Source organism: Convolutriloba macropyga, chromosome 8 (genome assembly GCF_964194025.1).
Source record: "Convolutriloba macropyga chromosome 8, txConMacr16.3, whole genome shotgun sequence".
Classification (NCBI taxonomy): Eukaryota; Metazoa; Xenacoelomorpha; order Acoela; family Convolutidae; genus Convolutriloba; species Convolutriloba macropyga.
Genome location: NC_134475.1, coordinates 14,626,514 through 14,646,349, shown reverse-complemented (window position 1 = coordinate 14,646,349; position 19,836 = coordinate 14,626,514). Strand labels below are relative to the sequence as shown.

The following is a 19,836-nucleotide window of genomic DNA, read 5'->3' as shown; positions in this document are numbered from 1 at the left end:
TTTGGACAGAAACTAGTTTTGGTAATTCATGGTTCTGTGGCTACGATACTTCGAGTTTTCGTATAAATTTTGTGATTTCTTGGTATTTGCCCTTTTTTGAGTTCTTTTTGTAGTCTTGTCGCATTACAAAATTAATGATCGTTCCTGTTGGCTTTGACAGTTGCAAAAGTTGAACATATAAATTTGCTTAATTGTATAGCTAGTGGTTTTCACTGCTTCGACACCGCTTTCTACCAAAATTCAATTTAATTTTCGATTTTGGATGTATTTGTCGCTTATCTTTAGTCGAATGAATTCCGGGGAATGACAGGTCTCAATGGCTTCCAAAGGAGTCATAAAAGAACCTGTTTTGTATTTTCAAGTGATAGCTAAAGATTTCTGACATTGATATCTTAATTTTTTTCAAAAGTTTTCTGGAGACACATTTTCGTTTAATTTTGTATCTGATGCTTTATCTGAGGCTAACTAGACATTCGTCTGGTTTTATCTAATGCCATTTTGAATTTGTTATTAAGTCTCTAAAAAAACGATTTTTTTATCTTAGTTAACGTGTTTTTTAAAATTGATTTTGTCTTTAATTCGTGTCCTAGTCTCATCACTGGCAGGTCTCATCGGATCTCAAGGCTGCCAATATTTAATTCATCGTCTCACTAAAAACCGGTCCGAAATACTAGATTCTCACTAAAGACATAAGAATATAGTACTTCTAGTTTAGAGCAAAAGGTTATTCTTACCTTTGCCCCTTTAGTTCCTGTTTTTGTTGAAATGTCACCAAATTTGATAAATGACAGGTAGCATCTGCTTTGAAGTTGATGTGTTTAGTTTAGGTGTTTTCCCATGCTATTTTGATTTTCTTGTATTTTTTTCCAAAATAGAATTCCAGGTAGACCGTAATTAGTGTTTTTGGTGTTTTGTTGTTTACCTTGTCTTTAAGTCTTATTAATGGCAGTTTCTTCCGATTCAGTGTTATTTCATTTACAGATTTGGGTTTAAAACATTTTTTAACTCGTTTACCAACTATTTTCGAATATTTTTTGAAAGTTCTTTCTCTCTTCCTTATTTGGCAAACAATTAAATGAAAAATATGAATAAAAGGATTCGGAAACATAGCTGCAAACGCATATTATCGAACCTCCTTGAAAAATTGAAATTGTTGATTAGAACGCGCCATCTGACAATATGAAATCGGGCTAAAACTCAAAGGCCTCAATTTTGACGTCGATCTGATAAACTGTGGAAGGACATTTTCAAGAAAAAAAGCAATCCAGTGTCGTGTTAAAAATATAGATAAAATTGTAACAAAGTGATGAACCACTATGAGGTCGGTAATCAACAAAAATCGGATCTTATCCGTCTGTGCCCACCCAGCCTAGTGGGTGCATATTATTTGCACCCCCCCCCCGGAGGCACGTGCCATTTTTTTAAATAATGATTAACCATGTAATGACGCGTGCTCTGTAACTGGGGGGGACAAACGGAAAAGATCCCAAAAATCAATCGTTTCAGAATGACTCATGGCCAATAAAAACCCAAGATTTATTCTGTTAGCACGAACAGAAAAATCAATAAAGCCAGCTAAAGAGGCATGCAGTTGAGTAAAATTTGCAAAACTTATATTTTAATAAAAATTATGTTATATACTTAGGAATTAAGCAGAAAACCAAAATCTAGTAACTTTCCAGTTCTCTAAAAACTCCAGCTGTCAAACCCTCCTCTTACTATTTATTCGCTCAAATTGAGCACAAGTGAGCCCCACTTTTCTGAGGCAAACCATAGTTGACTGTTTCTAGGGACTCTTATCCTTGTTCCTACCCACTAATTGGGTGAGGAACTATATACTCAAATGGGTTTCTTTTTGTTTAATCAATTTTCACCGATCGATATACTCACTGTAGAGAGTTAAGACTGGTGTCATTAGAAAGCCCGTCCAGCGTAGAATGATGAATTAAAAAAATATTTTGATTTTAATTTTTTACAGGGAGTTATCGAGGTTGAAAGTTTTGTGAATAGTAGACGGAATTCCGTTGTTATTATTAACATTTTCCGTATTAAAATTTGTTAAAATGGTTAACAACAATGTCATTGGTAATAACTATAAGGATAGAGATTGGTTTTAGAGGCTTGTTGATTGGTTTTATCCGAGTCATTCAATATATATTTTTGCTAAATACTCGACCTCCAGCATTTATAATCAAAAATGGCCCCCAATTACGCTTTATTATACCACTTTGAATAAGTATGCCTGAAGTAGAGACCTACACTACGTTGCCACAGGCTTTGAAAACTCCAAAACATCTAGTTGTAATTTCGTTTCCAATAGGAGCCTTCTAGAAAAAAATTTTGCACGTTTTTTGAAAAATTAACACAATAACTATGCAAAAAGAATCAATTATGTTTGGTTTATTGAAATATTTCAACTGTTAATTGATCTTTTTTTTGCAAACGTATGGAAAAATAAAACGTTTTACTTAGACACTGCAAAATTGGGACTAAATTTGGACTCATCTTGGATCCTTAGAATCGAAAATTATTCGGATTATATTGGGCGCAGTATCTTCCAAAAAATTTCCGCATTTTTGTTATTTTTATGGTGATTACCAGCGAGAGCGATTACAAATCAAAGCGTCATTAATGGCAAATCTTATTTACAACAGAAAGGGCCAAATAAAATATATTATGTTCTTAGAGAAAAGCATTTCATTAAAATTGGATTGATTTCTTTTGTTTTGCCTATATTTGTCATTCTTTGTGCAGCCTTCTTATTAAGCAATAATTCAATTAAATTCCTTAAGAGCTATATGTGGACATTTGCAGTTCTTTCAGTTTTTATCCAATACTGCTTAGGACTTTGAATTTATTTCTTTTAAGAAAAGGTTTCCAGAAAACCATTCGGCCTTGAAAGAATGCGCAAAAGAACATTTTAAGATTTCAGTCAATAGCGTAGTTTTAACGGCTGGAAAACCGTTCTCTCGCAAAAATTATTTCCATTTTTTTTGGTTTTTGCCTCTAACTGTTCTTCTTTGGTTGTCGTACGGCATATTCTTTATAACCAAATAGTTTAATTGCTTCAATGGATGTTTAGATGAATCTATTTACTGGTTTCAGTTAAGAGCTAACGGAGTTAGTGACTTTCAATTAATTTTTTTGAAAAGAAAATTGTTTCGCGCTTTGTTCTCATTTTTGATCTCATTGTCGGCATTAAGCAGATTAGTCTCACTTTGCAGAGCTGATCAACTTTCTGTTAGTCTAAACAAACATTGCGCTGCTGGATAGATAATTTTCGATACTACTCAATTTTTATGGTTCATTCTTTTGTCATCAAGAGCCTTTTCAGGGAGCTTAAAATTGCGAGTGACGCACGGGTTAAATCCGAATCTTTTCTGTCAATTTGAAGTTTTTATTGGTTTTCAATGTCTTATAGTTTTAGTGGTTCAACAATGTGTCTTGGAAATTGTTTGTGAAATTTTGAGTTCTATCGTATTCCGTATTTGATTTTTTTGTCGTCTCAAGATTCGGCTTCACTAATAACAAGCGCAACTACCTTCCTGATCAATTGCAAGTTAATCTGTTTTTGTTTTAAGGTAAAACCTTACGGTTTGTTCGAATTTCGAAGCAATATTTTTTGAAAATTTTAAATGAGTGGATTTTTGAGCTTTGTAAATTTTATCTAAATTATGCCAATTTTTAGCTTGGTCTCTGTAACGACAGGTCACATCCACTCTCTAGTGAAACAAGATCCCATCTTTATACTGGTTTAAATTTGAACTCATGGTTTCTTGACTTTGGTACTATGCATTTTAATAGAGAATTGTGCTGTTTAGATATTTGCCTAATTCCAAGTTTTTTTTTTGTTTTCTTGCTACACTATCACACTAATGAGGTTGCTCAATTGGCGTTGCAAAATTTGCAAATGAAGTTAATTAATATTTTCCATGAATAGCTTATAATTTTATCGGTTCCGAAACGCTTTCTTGTTAAATTTAAATGTTCATTTTCTTTTTTGCCGTTCTCTTTGTAGTCATCTGATATATAATAGATAATGACAGTTATCAAAAAGCTAACCTTGTCAATGAGCCCAGTTGAAACCTATTGGTTTTATTCAATTAGGAATTGGTTGTTTTCAATAATAGAAACCTACTTTTAAACTTTGCGCTTTTTTCTCATCTTTGTCGACCTGTTATGGAGTCTCATTATTAACATATCTCATCTTACCTAGTGAAGTACAGGATAACATTTTTAGTTCAGCTTTTATCTGATTCCATTTTCTTTTGTTATTCGGCGTTTTCTTGATTGCTATTATTTGATTTATGTTTGTCTTGTCCAATACTCTCATAGATGGCAAGTCTCAGCCCTCTCATCCAGTATTACTTTTTGCAGCTAATTGTTTTTATATGATATATGAAATTGTGGAAAGTGTTCTATCTCTTCAACGTTTGGTAGACATCTAAATCAAAACGTGGATGAGCGGGGTCGGAACATCATTTGCGAACGCACATTAACGAGCCTCTTTGTCTTATTAAAAATTTGAACTCTTGAAAAATGATAATCATAGCAAACTTTCCTATATATTTGGGGTTTCAGTTTGGTTAACTGGGATACGAAAGTAGCAATTGGGGAAATTTATCATTGCTATTCGACTGTAAAATCAGTTGATCAAAATCAAATCACAGCCAAATTGACATGAGCATTTTCTGAAGACGGAATTACTGGTCTTCAGAACACCAGTTCATTTTACTTGCACGTCCGTGAAGGAGAAATAATACAACTTTAAGAAATAAAACAAATTTGGTTTATAAATAATTTAAAATAGTTTTTTTTCTATATACGCGATAAAACTTAGACATATCGGTGGAAAATCTAGAACAGTAAGTAAACTGTTTTGGGATTGGGCTTCGTTTCGACAAAAATAGGCACAAAAAATTGAACTTTTCTTTTAACAGCTAAAGAAGTATTACGAAACTAGAGAGTTGCATGATATTAAAAGAAAAATCTATAATATAAATCACTCAGCCCTTTCTCCGCAACCGCAAAAAAGATCACAGTTTAAATTTAAGAAAGTTTTTTATCTCTATGATTTCCGTTGCGGCCAATCCAAATTATTGTGATTAACCCCCAATTGTTCATGATTCATTTGGTTTGGGCTGTATCATAGTAAAAAAAAATCAATGTTCATCGTAAACACAAATCTCGAACTCGAAATTGGAAAGTGCGCGATCATACTAAGAGTTAAGGACAGCAGCGATAAAAACAACCCTTTTTGACTTCTTATTTCTCACTCAATTGAAAAGATACCTACATGATCAGATAGGATATCTATCTAATTCTAGTTTTTACTGATAACCATTATCCAGAACTCGACTACGATGAAAATAGCATAATTCAATTTTTGTTATATTTTTCGATTCAAATTCTATCACGGATTCACAAGCATTCTTTATCCATGGGCGTATTTAAACTTATCGTTAACAGAAATGTGACAGTTAAGTGTATCTGAACAAAGATTTTCTTAAGCCCTTTCCAATTTTTCGAGGGGGTTGGCAGTATTTAGTAGATTAGAATTAGCTAAAGAAGTTGTCGCAAGCCGTTTGTTCATTCTTCTTCATTAATACATTCCCACGATACATTGCTTACTAGTGTATGTAGAGTGCTGCATCTAAAAAGAACCAGCCCAGTTTCCTATAGCAAAAGATGCAACTCTGCAAGTGAAAAAAGAGGAGCATTTAAAGGGAAGAAGGATTGGGGAGGTGGGGGTTTGGTAAAGTGGTGAAAAGGGGGAATGCTGATCATGTTACTAAGTGGAGCAGAAAAAGTGAAGAGATAAGGAGCCCTAAGAAGGTGAAAACAGTTCGTTTGCTTTGATTTCAAAAGACAGGCTGACATCCAACTTTACTAGTTAGCAAACAGTTAGATGTGAACTTAACGCTTGAAAGAGAAGAAATAAGCGGTTCCAAAATGCAAGTCGCAATCAGTGTCTTGATTTTAGCAATTGTATTCCATTGATCGGCCATTTTGGTAAAAATGCTGAACAAAAATTTGATGTTACATGTATTAGAAGGTTGAGAGGGCAACCAAATGTAAATTGTGCATAACATAAACTTGAAATAAATCTAGTATAAAACTTATGCTCGCCTTACGGTTGAGCGGACTGCTCACTTGCGCCTTGTAGCTCTTGCACAACTTTCTAGCTGATAGTGGTGTCAACATTGCTCGAAGCACATTTGAGTTCATCTCTTGAAGAGAGCAGTCAGCTAGTTTGTAAGAACCTCCACTTTTCAGGCACCGTTATTTAGCTTGCAGTCTTGTACTTTAGGGCAAAGACATGGCACTAATAGCACTGGGTTACGGCTTGTTTGACTCAGTAGGGCTTAATTAAAAATTTAGATGGGAGGTCGATAAACAACTTTTATTTTATTACGCGCTCATAACTTCAGAAGCACTGTAATTGGCGAATCGTTTGGAATTGGGATAGGAAACTTCTTGTCAATGTTGTATGGCGAATTTGCTACTCGTCCGCCCACGCGAACAACTTTATTGTCTGGGTCGTAGAAGGGAGAAAGTTTGAAAAGTCGTCCTCTTTTTGGCAACAGCTTTATTTTTTGTTTTGTGGTACTGTTGATCAATTCCTCTTCACTTGTACCTACATGTTGCTCCAATTCGTTGGAACTTGTTGGTTTATCTAAATTACCTAATTGAGCTGTACAAAGCTTACCTACCTGAACCTTACCAATCTTGCCTACCTCAACCTTACCAACCTCAACCTTACCAACCTTACTTACCTCACCTTGACCAACCGTACCTACCTTAACCTTACCGACCTCAACCTTACCTACCTCAATTTCACCAACATTACCTACCTCAACTTTACCAAGGGGTTTATGATAATACGCATCGTCTGAATTGTTACCTTCCCCTTCTGTCATTGATGAAGATGATTGACTAACAATGGCATCAAACTCTTGCAAGTAAAGTTTTTGAATCAGACTGTATATGGCAATCCGTCCATGATAAAGATCTGAAGAGCTGAGTTGACAAAGTGATTGAAATTCAGATGCTGTTGCAGCTTCCGATATTTTCAGTTGACATCGTTTTGATGATAGGTTTTTCTTCTGTGAATAGATTTGATATCGGATTGTGTTGGATCTGTTCTGCAGGCAAAGGTCTTCTGGCTTTGTTTTTTAGCCTTCTGAATGAATTTCTTGACATAACAAAAAATTCGAACCAGTTTTCCAAACGAGGATATTCGATGAATTAGCAGAACTATTGAGTTGTTCTCCTGAGTAACAACCATTGTCGTTTGCTTCAGTGTTTCTCTTTTCACTTCATTGTTCACTGCAGGCTGATTTTCCACAACTGATTCCGCCTTTGGCCAATAATCTTCGCTTTTTTCTAGCCAGTGGGGTCCATTCCACCAAAGGCTGTGTTTGGCTAGGTTTGCGGCTGAGATCCCTCGTGATGCGCAATCAGCAGGATTCTTCTCCGTCGGCACGAAATTCCAATTGCTAGATGGAATGATGTTCTGAATTTTTGCAACACGGTTGGCCACGAATGTCTTCCACTTTCTTGGAAAGTCTTGCAGCCAAGCAAGTGTTACCGTTGAATCTGTTCAAGCGTACACCTTTGATGTCGGGAAACGTTGATCGCTCAAAGATGACGATACCGTTTGCACCAAATTTGCTCCAAGAAGTGCTGCACAAAGTTCCAACCGCGGAACCCACAAGCTCCTTATTGGTGCAGCTCTGGTCTTTGCTGTCAACATCCTTGTGTGAACCGATCCGTCGAAAAATTGTCGTATATACACAACTGCTGCATAGGCTGTAGTTGATGCATCACAGAAGACGTGGAGTTCAATGTCCGATGATGCTGGTGAGATTGAAACTACCTTTCTGGGCAGTGTAATATTTTCCAATTCCCTCAGTTGAACTATGAGTCGGCTGTACTGTTGCTGAAGGCCTTTCGACAAAGCTTCGTCCCATCCAAGTCGGTCCATCCAAAGCAGTTGTACAAAAGACTTGAACTGTATTGTTGTAGGTGAAAGCCATTCCAAAGGATCAAAGAGCCGGGTGACTTCCGACAGTATTTCGCGTTTTGTAGATGGTGTCTTTTCGTCCAGTTTTGCTATGAAACTGAAGTGGTCTGGATTTGGGTTCCACTTGACGCCTAAAGTTTTTATACTGTAGTCGTCGCTTTTAATTGTCATCTCGTCGGTAGTTTCTCGAAAGTTTGCAGGTAATCTTTCAACAAGTTCTGGGTTGCTTGAAGTCCATTTGCGAATCTCCAACCCTGCTTCTGAAAGAAATTCTATGATTGAGTCCTGCAGTTTCATTGCACTTCCCAGATCGGTTGCTCCTGTCAACAAGTCGTCGACGTACATGTGTGTCATAATTCCTAGCTGTACATTTTTGTCCGTAACATCTTCCGCTAAAACCTGTAAAGGACGAACAGAATGGAACGCTGATGATGCTATTCCGTACGTGACACGTGTCATCCTTAATGTCTTTATATCTGTTGAGTTCGGTTCCTTCCAAAGTAGTCGATGATAGTCTTTATCTTCGGCGTCCAGTTGCACTTGTCTGTACATTTTTGCAACGTCTGCTGAAAGGGCAACAGGATACATACGGAAACGGATCAGGATGCAGAGTAGATCTTTCTGGATCTTGGGTCCCACCATCAGTCTATCGTTCAAAGAAATTCCACTGGTAGTCTTCGCTGAACCATCAAAGACTACACACAGCTTCGTTGTTGTACTTGAGTCTTTGAACACACAGTGATGGCTGAGATAAGGGCTTTTCCCTTTGGCAGTAGCATCATTTTCGGGTACTTCTTCCATGTGTCTTAGTTTAATGAACTCCTGGATGAACTCGTTATATCGTCTGTACAGATCAGGCTGTTTTTGAAGTCTATGAAGGAGACTTCTAAGTCTTCGTCGTGCTTGCTGCTGAGAATCCTCCAGTTCTCCAATTTCTTTCTTAAAGGGCAGTTTTACGATGAACCTTCCTTCAGTGCTTCTTCGTGTGGTTGAATTGACCGACATCTTTCTTCGTCGGTCAGATGTTTAGCTGCAGGCACTTCCTCAATTTCCCAAAAACGCTGTAAGTTGTCCTCAAATGATGATACAAAGCAGGTTTGCAAACTGGAAGAATTGGAAGTTTGCACGTTTTCGCGTCCGATTACTAACCAACCGAATACTGAGAGTCGATAAGTAACGGGAATGTTTGGTTCTTTAAGTCGGTTGTTTCCAACCAGCAAGTCTTCATAGTGTCCAGCTCCAATGATGAGATCAACTTGGGCGGTTTTGTTAAAGTCGGGATCAGCCAACTGTAGTTTTACTGTCTCCCAATTGCCTGTGTTGATGTACCGAGAAGACAAATCGTTTGTCATTTATGTCAAAACTGACGCGTCAATGATAATTGGTGCTTTGTTTTTTGGTTGAAGGCAAAGGTCAACAAATCCGCGATTAGCTGAGACTTCATTTCCCCAGAGTCCAAAAACACGAGTATTGTTCCTCTTTCTCTTTAGCTGAAGTCTTTGTACTGCAGCTTCAGTTACAAGATAATTCTGAGATGCAGAGTCCAGAATTGCTCGCAGATATACGATTTCTCCTTGGACATTAACAGGAACAATTGCTGTCTGGAGAAAGATTTCCTGTGTCTTGTCTTCATGCGTGAGTGCTGCTGTTATCTTTTGATCCATAGTTGTTTGTTCTTCATTAATGCTTGAAGCTCCAGATGTAACCTTTTCCTGTTCCCCTGCCTTGGCTTTGCGGCTGTTTCCAAACCATTTTTTAACTTGATTGTTGACTTGATGGGCATCTTCTCGATGCAACAAGGTGTGATGCTTTCGTCCACATTGGCGGCATGAAGAACCTTTGCAGTTCTCTGCTCGGTGTCCTGGTCGTAGACAATTGAAACAAAGTCCTTTGATTTTGATCAGCTGGGCTCGCTCCTTGACACCTAAAACTTTGAACTTCCCACATTTGAAAATCCGGTGTTCCTCTTCACAACATTTGCATTGCTGATTCGTTGTCGTGATATAAGTGTGGAGGTGTCTCTGTCCTTGATTTTGCTGCGAATGAGATCGTTTTTCGATATTTGATGATCTGTTGCTTGGTGCTGCTGACTCCAAGGCTTGAACACGTTCCTCCAGGAAAGTCCTTAGTTCCTGATAGCTCTGTAGTTCTTTCCCCTTCGAAGAAAGCTCCCAGAACTTTCGTGTTTCGGAGGGCAGTTTTTCTACAATCAAGCAGACAAAGAAGGGGTCCTGATGCCCAACTGGTTGTCCCATTTTCCGAAGAAAAAGTCTGTGCTCTTCCATTGTGTCGACAAGTTTTCGTGATTCCCGCGTGTTTTAATTTGAAACTGGTCGATAGGAAACAATTCCATGGATGTGGGCTCGCAGTATTAATCTTTTGTTGTATCGGTTCTGCAAAATTTCCATTGCAACATTGAAGTTGTCGTCGGTAACTGTGATTGAAGTTAACATCTTCGAAGCTTCTCCTTTCATTGCTGACTTCAGGTACTGTAATCTCAAACTGTTTGTCAACTGATCGTTATCTATTACTGCTCCCTTGAAGCGATCGAAAAACGAGATCCAGTCCACGTAGTTTCCGGAAAAACTGGGCAAGTTGAGCGTCGGCAGATTATTGTTCTGTATATTTTTCGAAATCGTGGTGCTTCCGGCTGCAAATGAGCTCTCTTGTGACGAGTGTCTAGTCTTTCGCTGAACAAACCGATGAACAGAGTCGATGTTTTGGCATATCTTGTCATCATACTCCTCTGTCTCAACAATTTCATCGTCCAAGTTGTCGGGATCATCAAAAAGAGACTGAATCTTTTCGTTCTGCTCAGATAGGAAGGCTTGCTTCTTCTTCAATAATTCAACTATCTGCTGCAGTAGGATAAGGTCGTCTTCATTGAGAAGTGTTAACGGTTTGTTCATTATGCCGTCTGCTTCATTGTAGAGTTTTGTTGCAACTCCTCAATGAGCTCCACGCGACCTTCGAAGAAGTTCTAGATTTTCTGGCATGTTTCTGATGTGCTGTTGTCTACTGTTCTTGGCTTTGCTTTTGATGCTGTTCTTTAGTTGTATTCTTTGGCTGTATTCTTTGTCTTTATCTGTTGCTGTAAATCTTTGTGGCTAAAAACTCAGAAAACAAGTTAAAACAGCGTGAAAGTTGTAAATATAGGTTTGTATCTATCCCCCCAGCAAAAATGCGGCCAATTTTAACGCACAAACTTAGTCTTAGTACTTCAGGGGGCAATGTAAGCTAACAAAAACCGAGTTCTCGGTGAGAACTAGAGAGAGAGAGAGAGAGAGAGAGAGAGAGAGAGAGAGAGAGAGAGAGAGAGAGAGAGTGAGAGAGAGAGAGAGAGAGAGAGAGAGAGAGAGAGATTGACTTCCCCTGAAGTTTTTCAAAAAAATGCAGAAACTTGAGTATACAGTTGCCCCACTAGATATCCTCTACCGGGTCCCTTGGTTAGGTTAATCAACCTAGTTATACAAGTTAATCAACTTGAATAACATGTGGGGGGATGATGGTATCTAGTGGGGGATCCACTTTTCAATTTCCCTTTAAGTTTCCCCTTTTTAGGTTATCAACAAATTTTTGAGAGAGTGAATGCTTTGGGTGCTTAATGCTTTGACTATTTTATCCTTAACCTATTTTTTGGCGGACCATTGAATGTTGCGTCGCAACACTTATTTTTGTTAATTAGACTTGCTTTAAACGCTTTAAAGACTTAAGTGCTTTATGCTTAAGAAGAACTCAAGCTCAATAGGAAACAAGGGTCTGTGATAAAATCAGATGAAATTATGATTTCTTAGTTCAAATCACGTGGCAATTTATTGTTGCATTTGTTGCAGATTTCATCTTGAATTGAAGTTTTGAAGCTCTCGAAATATGAAGGTCAAAAGGTTGTTTAACGCAACAAACATAAAAATTCTGGTTGCCATTTGGGACAATTACGTGGTTCTCGACAAATGCCGTAACTTTTGTCGGAGTAACGTAACCTACAAAAAAGTCACCGTTTAGCCAAATTTCCGTCTCATATTTACGGAATTTTGGCTAAACGGTGACTTTTTTGTAGGATACGTTACTCCGAGGAAAGTTACGGCATTTGTCGAGAACCACGTAATTGTCCCAAATGGCAACCAGAATTTTTAAGTTTGTTGCGTTAAACAACCTTTTGACCTTCATATTTCGAGAGCTTCAAAACTTCAATTCAAGATGACATCTGCAACAAATGCAACAATAAATTGCCACGTGATTTGAACTAAGAAATCATAATTTCATCTGATTTTATCACAGACCCTTGTTTCCTATTGAGCTTGAGTTCTTCTTAAGCATAAAGCACTTAAGTCTTTAAAGCGTTTAAAGCAAGTCTAATTAACAAAAATAAGGGCTGCGACGCAACATTTAATGGTCCGCCAGAAAATAGGTTAAGGATAAAATAGTTTAACGCAACAAACTTAAAAATTCTGGTTGCCATTTGAGACAATTACGTGGTTCTCGACAAATGCCGTAACTTTCGTCGGAGTAACGTAACCTACAAAAAAAGTCACCGTTTAGCCAAAATTTCGTAAATATGAGACGGAAATTTGGCTAAACGGTGACTTTTTTGTAGGTTACGTTACTCCGACGAAAGTTACGGCATTTGTCGAGAACCACGTAATTGTCCCAAATGGCAACCAGAATTTTTAAGTTTGTTGCGTTAAACAACCTTTTGACCTTCATATTTCGAGAGCTTCAAAACTTCAATTCAAGATGACATCTGCAACAAATGCAACAATAAATTGCCACGTGATTTGAACTAAGAAATCATAATTTCATCTGATTTTATCACAGACCCTTGTTTCCTATTGAGCTTGAGTTCTTCTTAAGCATAAAGCACTTAAGTCTTTAAAGCGTTTAAAGCAAGTCTAATTAACAAAAATAAGTGTTGCGACGCAACATTTAATGGTCCGCCAAAAAATAGGTTAAGGATAAAATAGTTTAACGCAACAAACTTAAAAATTCTGGTTGCCATTTGAGACAATTACGTGGTTCTCGACAAATGCCGTAACTTTCGTCGGAGTAACGTAACCTACAAAAAAGTCACCGTTTAGCCAAAATTCCGTAACTATGAGAGCAAGAGGACGTTCAGAACTAAAAATCAGTTCTCTGAAGCACAAAGAATATTGGATTATTATAAAAAAAAACAAACTGAATAAGGTCGGGTGAATTGCCCTCATACGACAGGCGGGGCACTTAAGTTTAGAGAGAGTAGCTTAGAATTTTTTCATGGGTGCACAGTGGTTCGACCTCATATTGGTTTGATCCTGTGACCTCAAGTGCAGCAATCCGACATCATAACCACTACGCTACAACGCCTAATCAACCTATCACAATCGCTTAGCGACAAACTTTATTTCAGAGTAAAAGCAATTGAAAATGAAGAAGTGAAGCGTTAAAAAGTCACTCCAGAAGTCAAAGAATGTTTTAGAACAAAAGCACAAAAATGGTCCAGCAAAAAATTTGCATAAAAAATATACAAATTTACAAAAATTGCTTCAAACGTCGTTTGAGAGCAATAAAGAATGAGTTCCAGGACAATAATAGTGGTTTGATTCAAGTGTCGAAAATTAGATCTCTAAATAAGTAAAAAAAAAATTTGCCCTGAACTTAGTGTCTTAAATTACTTTTGCTTCTTTAATTCTAAGTTCAATATTTCAAATTAAGCTCTCTGCCTCGAACTTTTAGTGACCGATGAATCGTACTCTGGGTTCTCTAATGTTTTCGGTTTTTCCATGAGGTTGTTAAGGAAGTTCATTTGAGTAGTTAGTAGACTGTACTTCGAATGTCCGTATTGTTTCAACTTAGTTTTCGTTATTAAAACATTTATGTCCATAGGGCTCAAGAATCGTCTTTTTCAACGTAATCAAAAACGCATGACCAGTTGGAACTGACAGGCCATGCTCTACCTTTATCGTAAAATTTATGTAATCATTGGGATACATTATCATGTTCCCAAACTCCAACGACAAAGATGTGAACAGGTACGATGAGCCGATTTTCAAATAACTCAGTCCGCTGCGTTTTTGCGAAAACCATATTCAGTGCGGTTTTTGTTCAAACTTTTTGACATAGATCGGTGTATTTTGGGTGCCCAGATGGAGGCTCCCAACTATATAGATTTCTCTAAAATTCTATAAATTCCTAGTATAAATTCTCGAATGAGGACATAGTTGCTTCGTAAAACATCTCGCCAAATTCGTGTATAATATTTAAAAGAAAGTTTTTTTATAGAGGATTACTGATAGTTACATGTCAACCTCTTTCTAATTTTACAAGTACTCACGTTTATATCCTTTCCTGTGCTCCAAGTTAGCTTGAAGTGTCATTTCGAAATTGCCAATGAAAAAGTGAAATTGTTCCGCAAAAATTACCTACCTGGCAAAATCCGACTCTTCACGGTGTAGTTGACAAAGGAATAACTTAAGTAATCTTTAGATAAACCTCATTTGAATACCAACTATAAATGTCTATCGTATGAACAGTTATCATTAAAGATGTCCCAAATTTGAACATTAAATGCGATTGATACAAGTTAGAAGTATAACTTACACGCAATCACCGTTGATAATGAACTGTTGATCGCTTGCGTCATAAATTTAACGTACGGCGTGAGATAGGCACAAAAGTAATCAATAAGCCCACTTCCGAATTTGATGAACAAAATTTAATCCAATTGAAACGAAAAAGAATTTGATTAGAAATAGTTTGGTGAAATCGGCAGCAAAACGATAATTCAATGACATAGAACACTAATTCTCTTTATTATTGGTTCTAAAATATATAGAAGAGTTACTACAAATTCAATTTATTTAATAAGAGATGTTTTGAAAAACGTTTCAGAAGAATATTTTAGTGAGTATAAAACTTATAAACAATAAAAAGTTAAAAACGCCTTGTTAATCAAAGAAGACTTTTTGATTGATGACTTAATTTTGCAGCCCTAATAGGTGCTTCAAAATGGAAGAGTTAATTTGAGGTAGGATGCTTTGAAAATCGCGTGTGCGGCACGCCAACTAAGGTGCTTACACGGTTAAGAAGGTTTTATAGGATTTGAATTTACCGAGTATGATATATAGGTGAAAAATGGCGCGTATTTTTTGGCACAAGAGAGCAATAGGCAGGCAAGCCAAAACCCGACTGGTTCATTTTCATCCTCTGGTTGTTTTGCTCCCTTTCCCCTCTCGTATCTATTCCTCTACCTACCTATTCATGCAATACTCCCAATTTTGTTTCAACAGTTCAATTAGCATACATCTTCACAAAGCCTAATTCCCGCACTAGCACTATCTTTTCGGACTTATTGCTGTTTATCAACCGGAGTTTATCATCCCATGTGTTTCTAAATGTCAGGTTACTAAACGTTCTTAATGACTTAATTTTGCAGCCCTAATAGGAGCGTCAAAAAGGTAGAGTTAATTTGAGGTAGGGGGGGGGGGGGCATAAAAAATTTAAAGTGGTCTGGGGGGAATAAAAGTTTAACTCCAACAAAGTTTTCTTCTTCATGGGGTGGTGGTGGAGGGGGGGGGGGTAAGTTCATGTATGATGCCACACAAATCATACAGTATATCTTAGTACCATGATAATAGTAGTTTTATTTCATAAAAATTTTATACCGTTTGTTTTTTCATCTTTGGCTAAAAATGTTGCACGCTCCATTTTATTTTTACCTGCAAATATAATTCGTACACTTGCCCATTTAAGTAGGGGTCAAAGAAAAAAGCTTTAAAAATGTCGGAATCGAGAAACAGCATGATGAGAAAAAGGACTCCTTCAAAAGCAGATCAAGATTTTCCACCGTTACTAAATATTCGGTGTGTAGATATGTGTGGATGTCATATAACCTAACCCCTTATAACCTATGATTTCGTGAGGAAAGATAAAGGGAAAGTCTGAAATATTTTCTCATAAAAAAAGTGTTTTTCAACTGTGTTTTATAATTATATGCATTTGAAAACTACCATTACTGAAAAATTTGGGTCTTTCCCATTATAGCCCCCCCAGCTTAGTGGTCAGATAACCTATAGCCCCACCCCCCCCCCCATCATGGTAAATATACCATAATGGAGAGGGCTATATTTTCATGGGGGGGGCTATAATGGGAAATTTAAAAAGAACTAAGCCCGTTGATTTGACCTCCAGTTTAAGTCTAGCACATTCTTTTAAAGCTAAATTTTAAATCTATTTTCGTAGCACTTTTGTTACCTCACAAAAGACAATCAAAGCCGCGTCATAAAAGTACGGCTGCGCTCAAAAACAATTTCATGGTCATTAACCAAACCCTGTTTTCAGGTTTTAAAACCTGAACATTGCAGTCATTATGGAAGCATGAGTAAAACTGTCGCTTATCTCTTCGCCTCAAACCCACACAAAACAGTTCCATCTTAAAACAGATCCTTAAAAAAATCAATTTTGCAAGGAAATGAACGGAACTGACGCAATCAATTCTATGAAAGATTGAAATGTTCAGAAAAAATAAATGAAAATGTCATGTATTTAAAATAGAATCAATTTTAGCAAACCACGTGCACTCAAAGCCCCCAACCTCTCAACCCCACGAATAGGTCATAAATCCACGCGGACGAGCCCCTCGTTGCTGTAAAATGCATGTGTTTGGGGGGAAGGGGGTGGGTGGGGGTGCTATAGCATGTTATACGGGGTTTACGATATAACACTATAGCTATGCAAAAACTATAGAAAAAACTGGCATATGTGGGAGGGTCGTATAACGTGTCAAATTTGTGGAGGGTGGGGGGGGGGGGTCCGATTAGGGGCAAACATAAAGGGTAAAAATATGTTGTGCGAGAGGTATGCTATTAGATACGGCCAAAGGTATTTCACGCAGTCTCCTCAAAGCGTGTGAAGATAATGGCGTGACAACTCAGCATTTCAATGAAGAAACCGAAGGGAGAGATAATTTGGCGCATCAGATATATTGCCTCTCTTTTTTCCTCCCTCTCTCTTCATCATAACGTACAACCGCCAGCTGAATCCACAAATGTTACAAAGATAGCTCACTTAGCCGAAAAAAAGTCCTAACAAATTTTTCCACGCAAAAAGATAAATGAGAAAAGGTCTACGCAAAAATACAACTGGGAAAATTACAAGGTCCGAAAAGAAACCAAATATAGAAGAACTCAGATGTAGCTGAGAATAAACAGAAGTGTATTTAAAAATAATTTAATTAAAATGGAAAATCGGTCAAATTATCCTGAAATTTGTAAGGAAACAGTAAATTATCTTTTTTGAGAGACATTTGTTCGAATGGCAACCAACTCAGCGGGAATATTGTGTAAAATTTGAATGAGTTGCTTTCTCCTCATAATAAAACACATACTTTTCATACACACATAGGGACAATCCCCAACCCCGCAGATAGGGTGGTGGTAATATTGCCCCAGTTGCCTAACCACCCTACCCCCTTCTCTTTTCTTTTATTACACCCCTACCGATACTGGTGCTGCCCCAACTTGTGTATTCTATATTCACTATGGTGCAAACAAACCATTACACGCACCCGGAGCAAAAAAGTTTGAAGCATTGAACAAAATTGTGCATTTAGCATAAAAAGTGTCTTCTGAAAAAAAAATAAGAAAAACGAAAAGAAATGTGACCGCTGACTTAATATAGCACATTTTAATCGGTACACATTATAAACAGCCTCCCGTGGCAAATGCTACATAAAACAGCTTGTAACTCGAGCACTAATTTTGTGCAGGTCGAACTGATCGAGAAGATCGGATGTTCTTGTTAGCTCTTTCACTACTTGAGAGATTTTGGATTTAATTGAGTCCATTTGAAAGTAAAACAGCCAGTATGTTGCCGGAAAATAGCCTTGACTTTCAGAGAGAATGAAACAGCCCAAGGAAAGAAGAAAGGGATAGAAACGAACAGCCTGCTTTTTTAAAATAGTAGAGCCCAATTGAAAATTATAAGGATGAACAGAACTGACCTCCAATTGAAGTTTGTTTTAAAATATTCTCAAGTAATTTTTTGAGTTAAAGTTATATTAAAAATGTTAATCAAGCAAACCAACTGAAAACTCATACTTGAGAGTTAAACAAATGACTTGACGCATGAAACTCAGTAGCTGAAGGGTAATGCTAGTGAGCAGAGTATCTCTGATGATCATTTGCGCTGTGATCAAACGGGCACAAAACTTAAGAAATAAACGTTTTTGTTTTTAACCGTTTTTTAGGAGATCCAAAACAAACATATCCGGAAGAATTCTGGAATCCACTCGAAGCGTCCGCGGGTCCCAGAACAATACAAGTGGTCCTAAAGTGCGGGTTGGATCCACTAGACACAGAACAGTTTCACAGAAAAACCACGTCCTAATTGGATTTGAAAAAGATGCTAAAACCAAAGATGTACTGGCAACATTTTTTGTTCCTTCTTATAGTGCACCTAACTATCCGGAAAAGTTGTTTGACAATATTACAGAAAAAGTTACTATTGACATTATAACAATAACCAAAAACTACAGAATAAATCCTTATTAAAAAATACCTCCGAAATGCGACAAAAAGTACGCAAAAATTGCCATCTTTGAAAAACGTTTCTCAAGAATTTTTAAAAAATAACTCTATAGAAAAACATCTCACGATACATATTATCAGGAGAGAATTAAAAAATACCTCCGAAATGCGACAAAAAGTACGCAAAAATTGCCATCTTTGAAAAACGTTTCTCAAGAATTTTTAAAAAATAACTCTAGAAAAACATCTCACGATACATATTATCAGGAGAGAATTAAAAAATACCTCCGAAATGCGACAAAAAGTACGCAAAAATTGCCATCTTTGAAAAACGTTTCTCAAGAATTTTTAAAAAATAACTCTATAGAAAAACATCTCACGATACATATTATCAGGAGAGAATTGCAAATCCATTTCATGATAAAACATATTCCAGTAATATATATTAACCCAATTGACCGAAACGAATAAACTAAAACTCTGGAGAAAAGCAGAGTGCTGACAAGGATACTAAAAATAATTGATCACCCAGATTACAATGGATTATCTCAATGGATTATCTCACAAGCAAATTATTTTCGCAAACGAACAACAGCATAAAGTAATCGAAAAATTAACATTATACTCAAAAATTATCAAAGCACAAAACAAAATAGCCGATATTGCTAGCAAACAAAAAAAGCGAATATTATTGCCCGAAAACAAAATTTATTGCAGAAGAAATTTAGATATAGAAATTGTAACTAAACAAGAGAGAAATTGTAACTAAACAGGAGAATCAGTAATGTGCGTTCGCATAATGCTCAGACCCGGCTCATCCATATTTCGACTAAATTGTCTACCAAATAAGGAAGCGATAGGAAACTTCCAAAATTCGAAGTAAAATTCGAAATTTCACAAAAAGTTTGAACACAAATCCTGTAAAGGTTAAAAAATCGTCATAAACTCATATCTGATGTTGACAGCACCCACGATTAACGAGACTACAAGACAAGACAAACAACAAAAAATATTTTTAAAAAAGGCAAAACAATATCGATTTTCAAGAAAAAAAAACACTTAATTACGAAGTAAAGACAGCATCAGATAAAACTTTAACTAAACAAATTAAAATGAACATTTTTAAAATGGGACCTGTCCTTAATGAGACTAAGTATTAAGTCAGCAAGAGGGGCCGAAAATACATTCAATTCTATGAGACCACAACTTCAAAAGTCGTAACAACCATAACTTTTAACTCAAAAATACTAGACAGATTCAAATTAAACTCCTCGGGAAGCAGATGGTGTCATTAGTGAGGTGAAGTCACAA

The 19,836-nt window shown here is 36.8% G+C and overlaps 3 protein-coding genes across 7 annotated transcripts in view; all 3 read right to left on the bottom strand.

Annotated features, from left to right (window-relative positions):
- LOC142344497 (sodium channel protein 1 brain-like) overlaps positions 1-19,836 on the bottom strand; it is a 182,220-nt gene that overhangs the window by 114,597 nt on the left and 47,787 nt on the right. Inside the window, exon 1 of one of the 5 annotated variants that reach the window (XM_075396180.1) lies at positions 14,426-14,593. The exons of the other annotated variants lie outside the window; for them this stretch is intronic. The gene's annotated coding sequence lies outside the window, so the exon portion shown is untranslated. Of the gene's footprint in view, positions 1-14,425; positions 14,594-19,836 lie in introns of those variants that run through there. 5 annotated transcript variants of the gene reach the window in all.
- LOC142344963 (uncharacterized) lies at positions 7,604-9,031 on the bottom strand. The gene has a single exon (XM_075397047.1). The coding sequence runs from the start codon at positions 9,029-9,031 to the stop codon at positions 7,604-7,606; it is 1,428 nt and encodes a 475-aa protein (XP_075253162.1).
- Positions 10,345-10,935, bottom strand: LOC142344962 (uncharacterized). The gene has a single exon (XM_075397046.1). It carries the CDS (start codon positions 10,933-10,935, stop codon positions 10,345-10,347), a length of 591 nt encoding a protein of 196 aa, XP_075253161.1.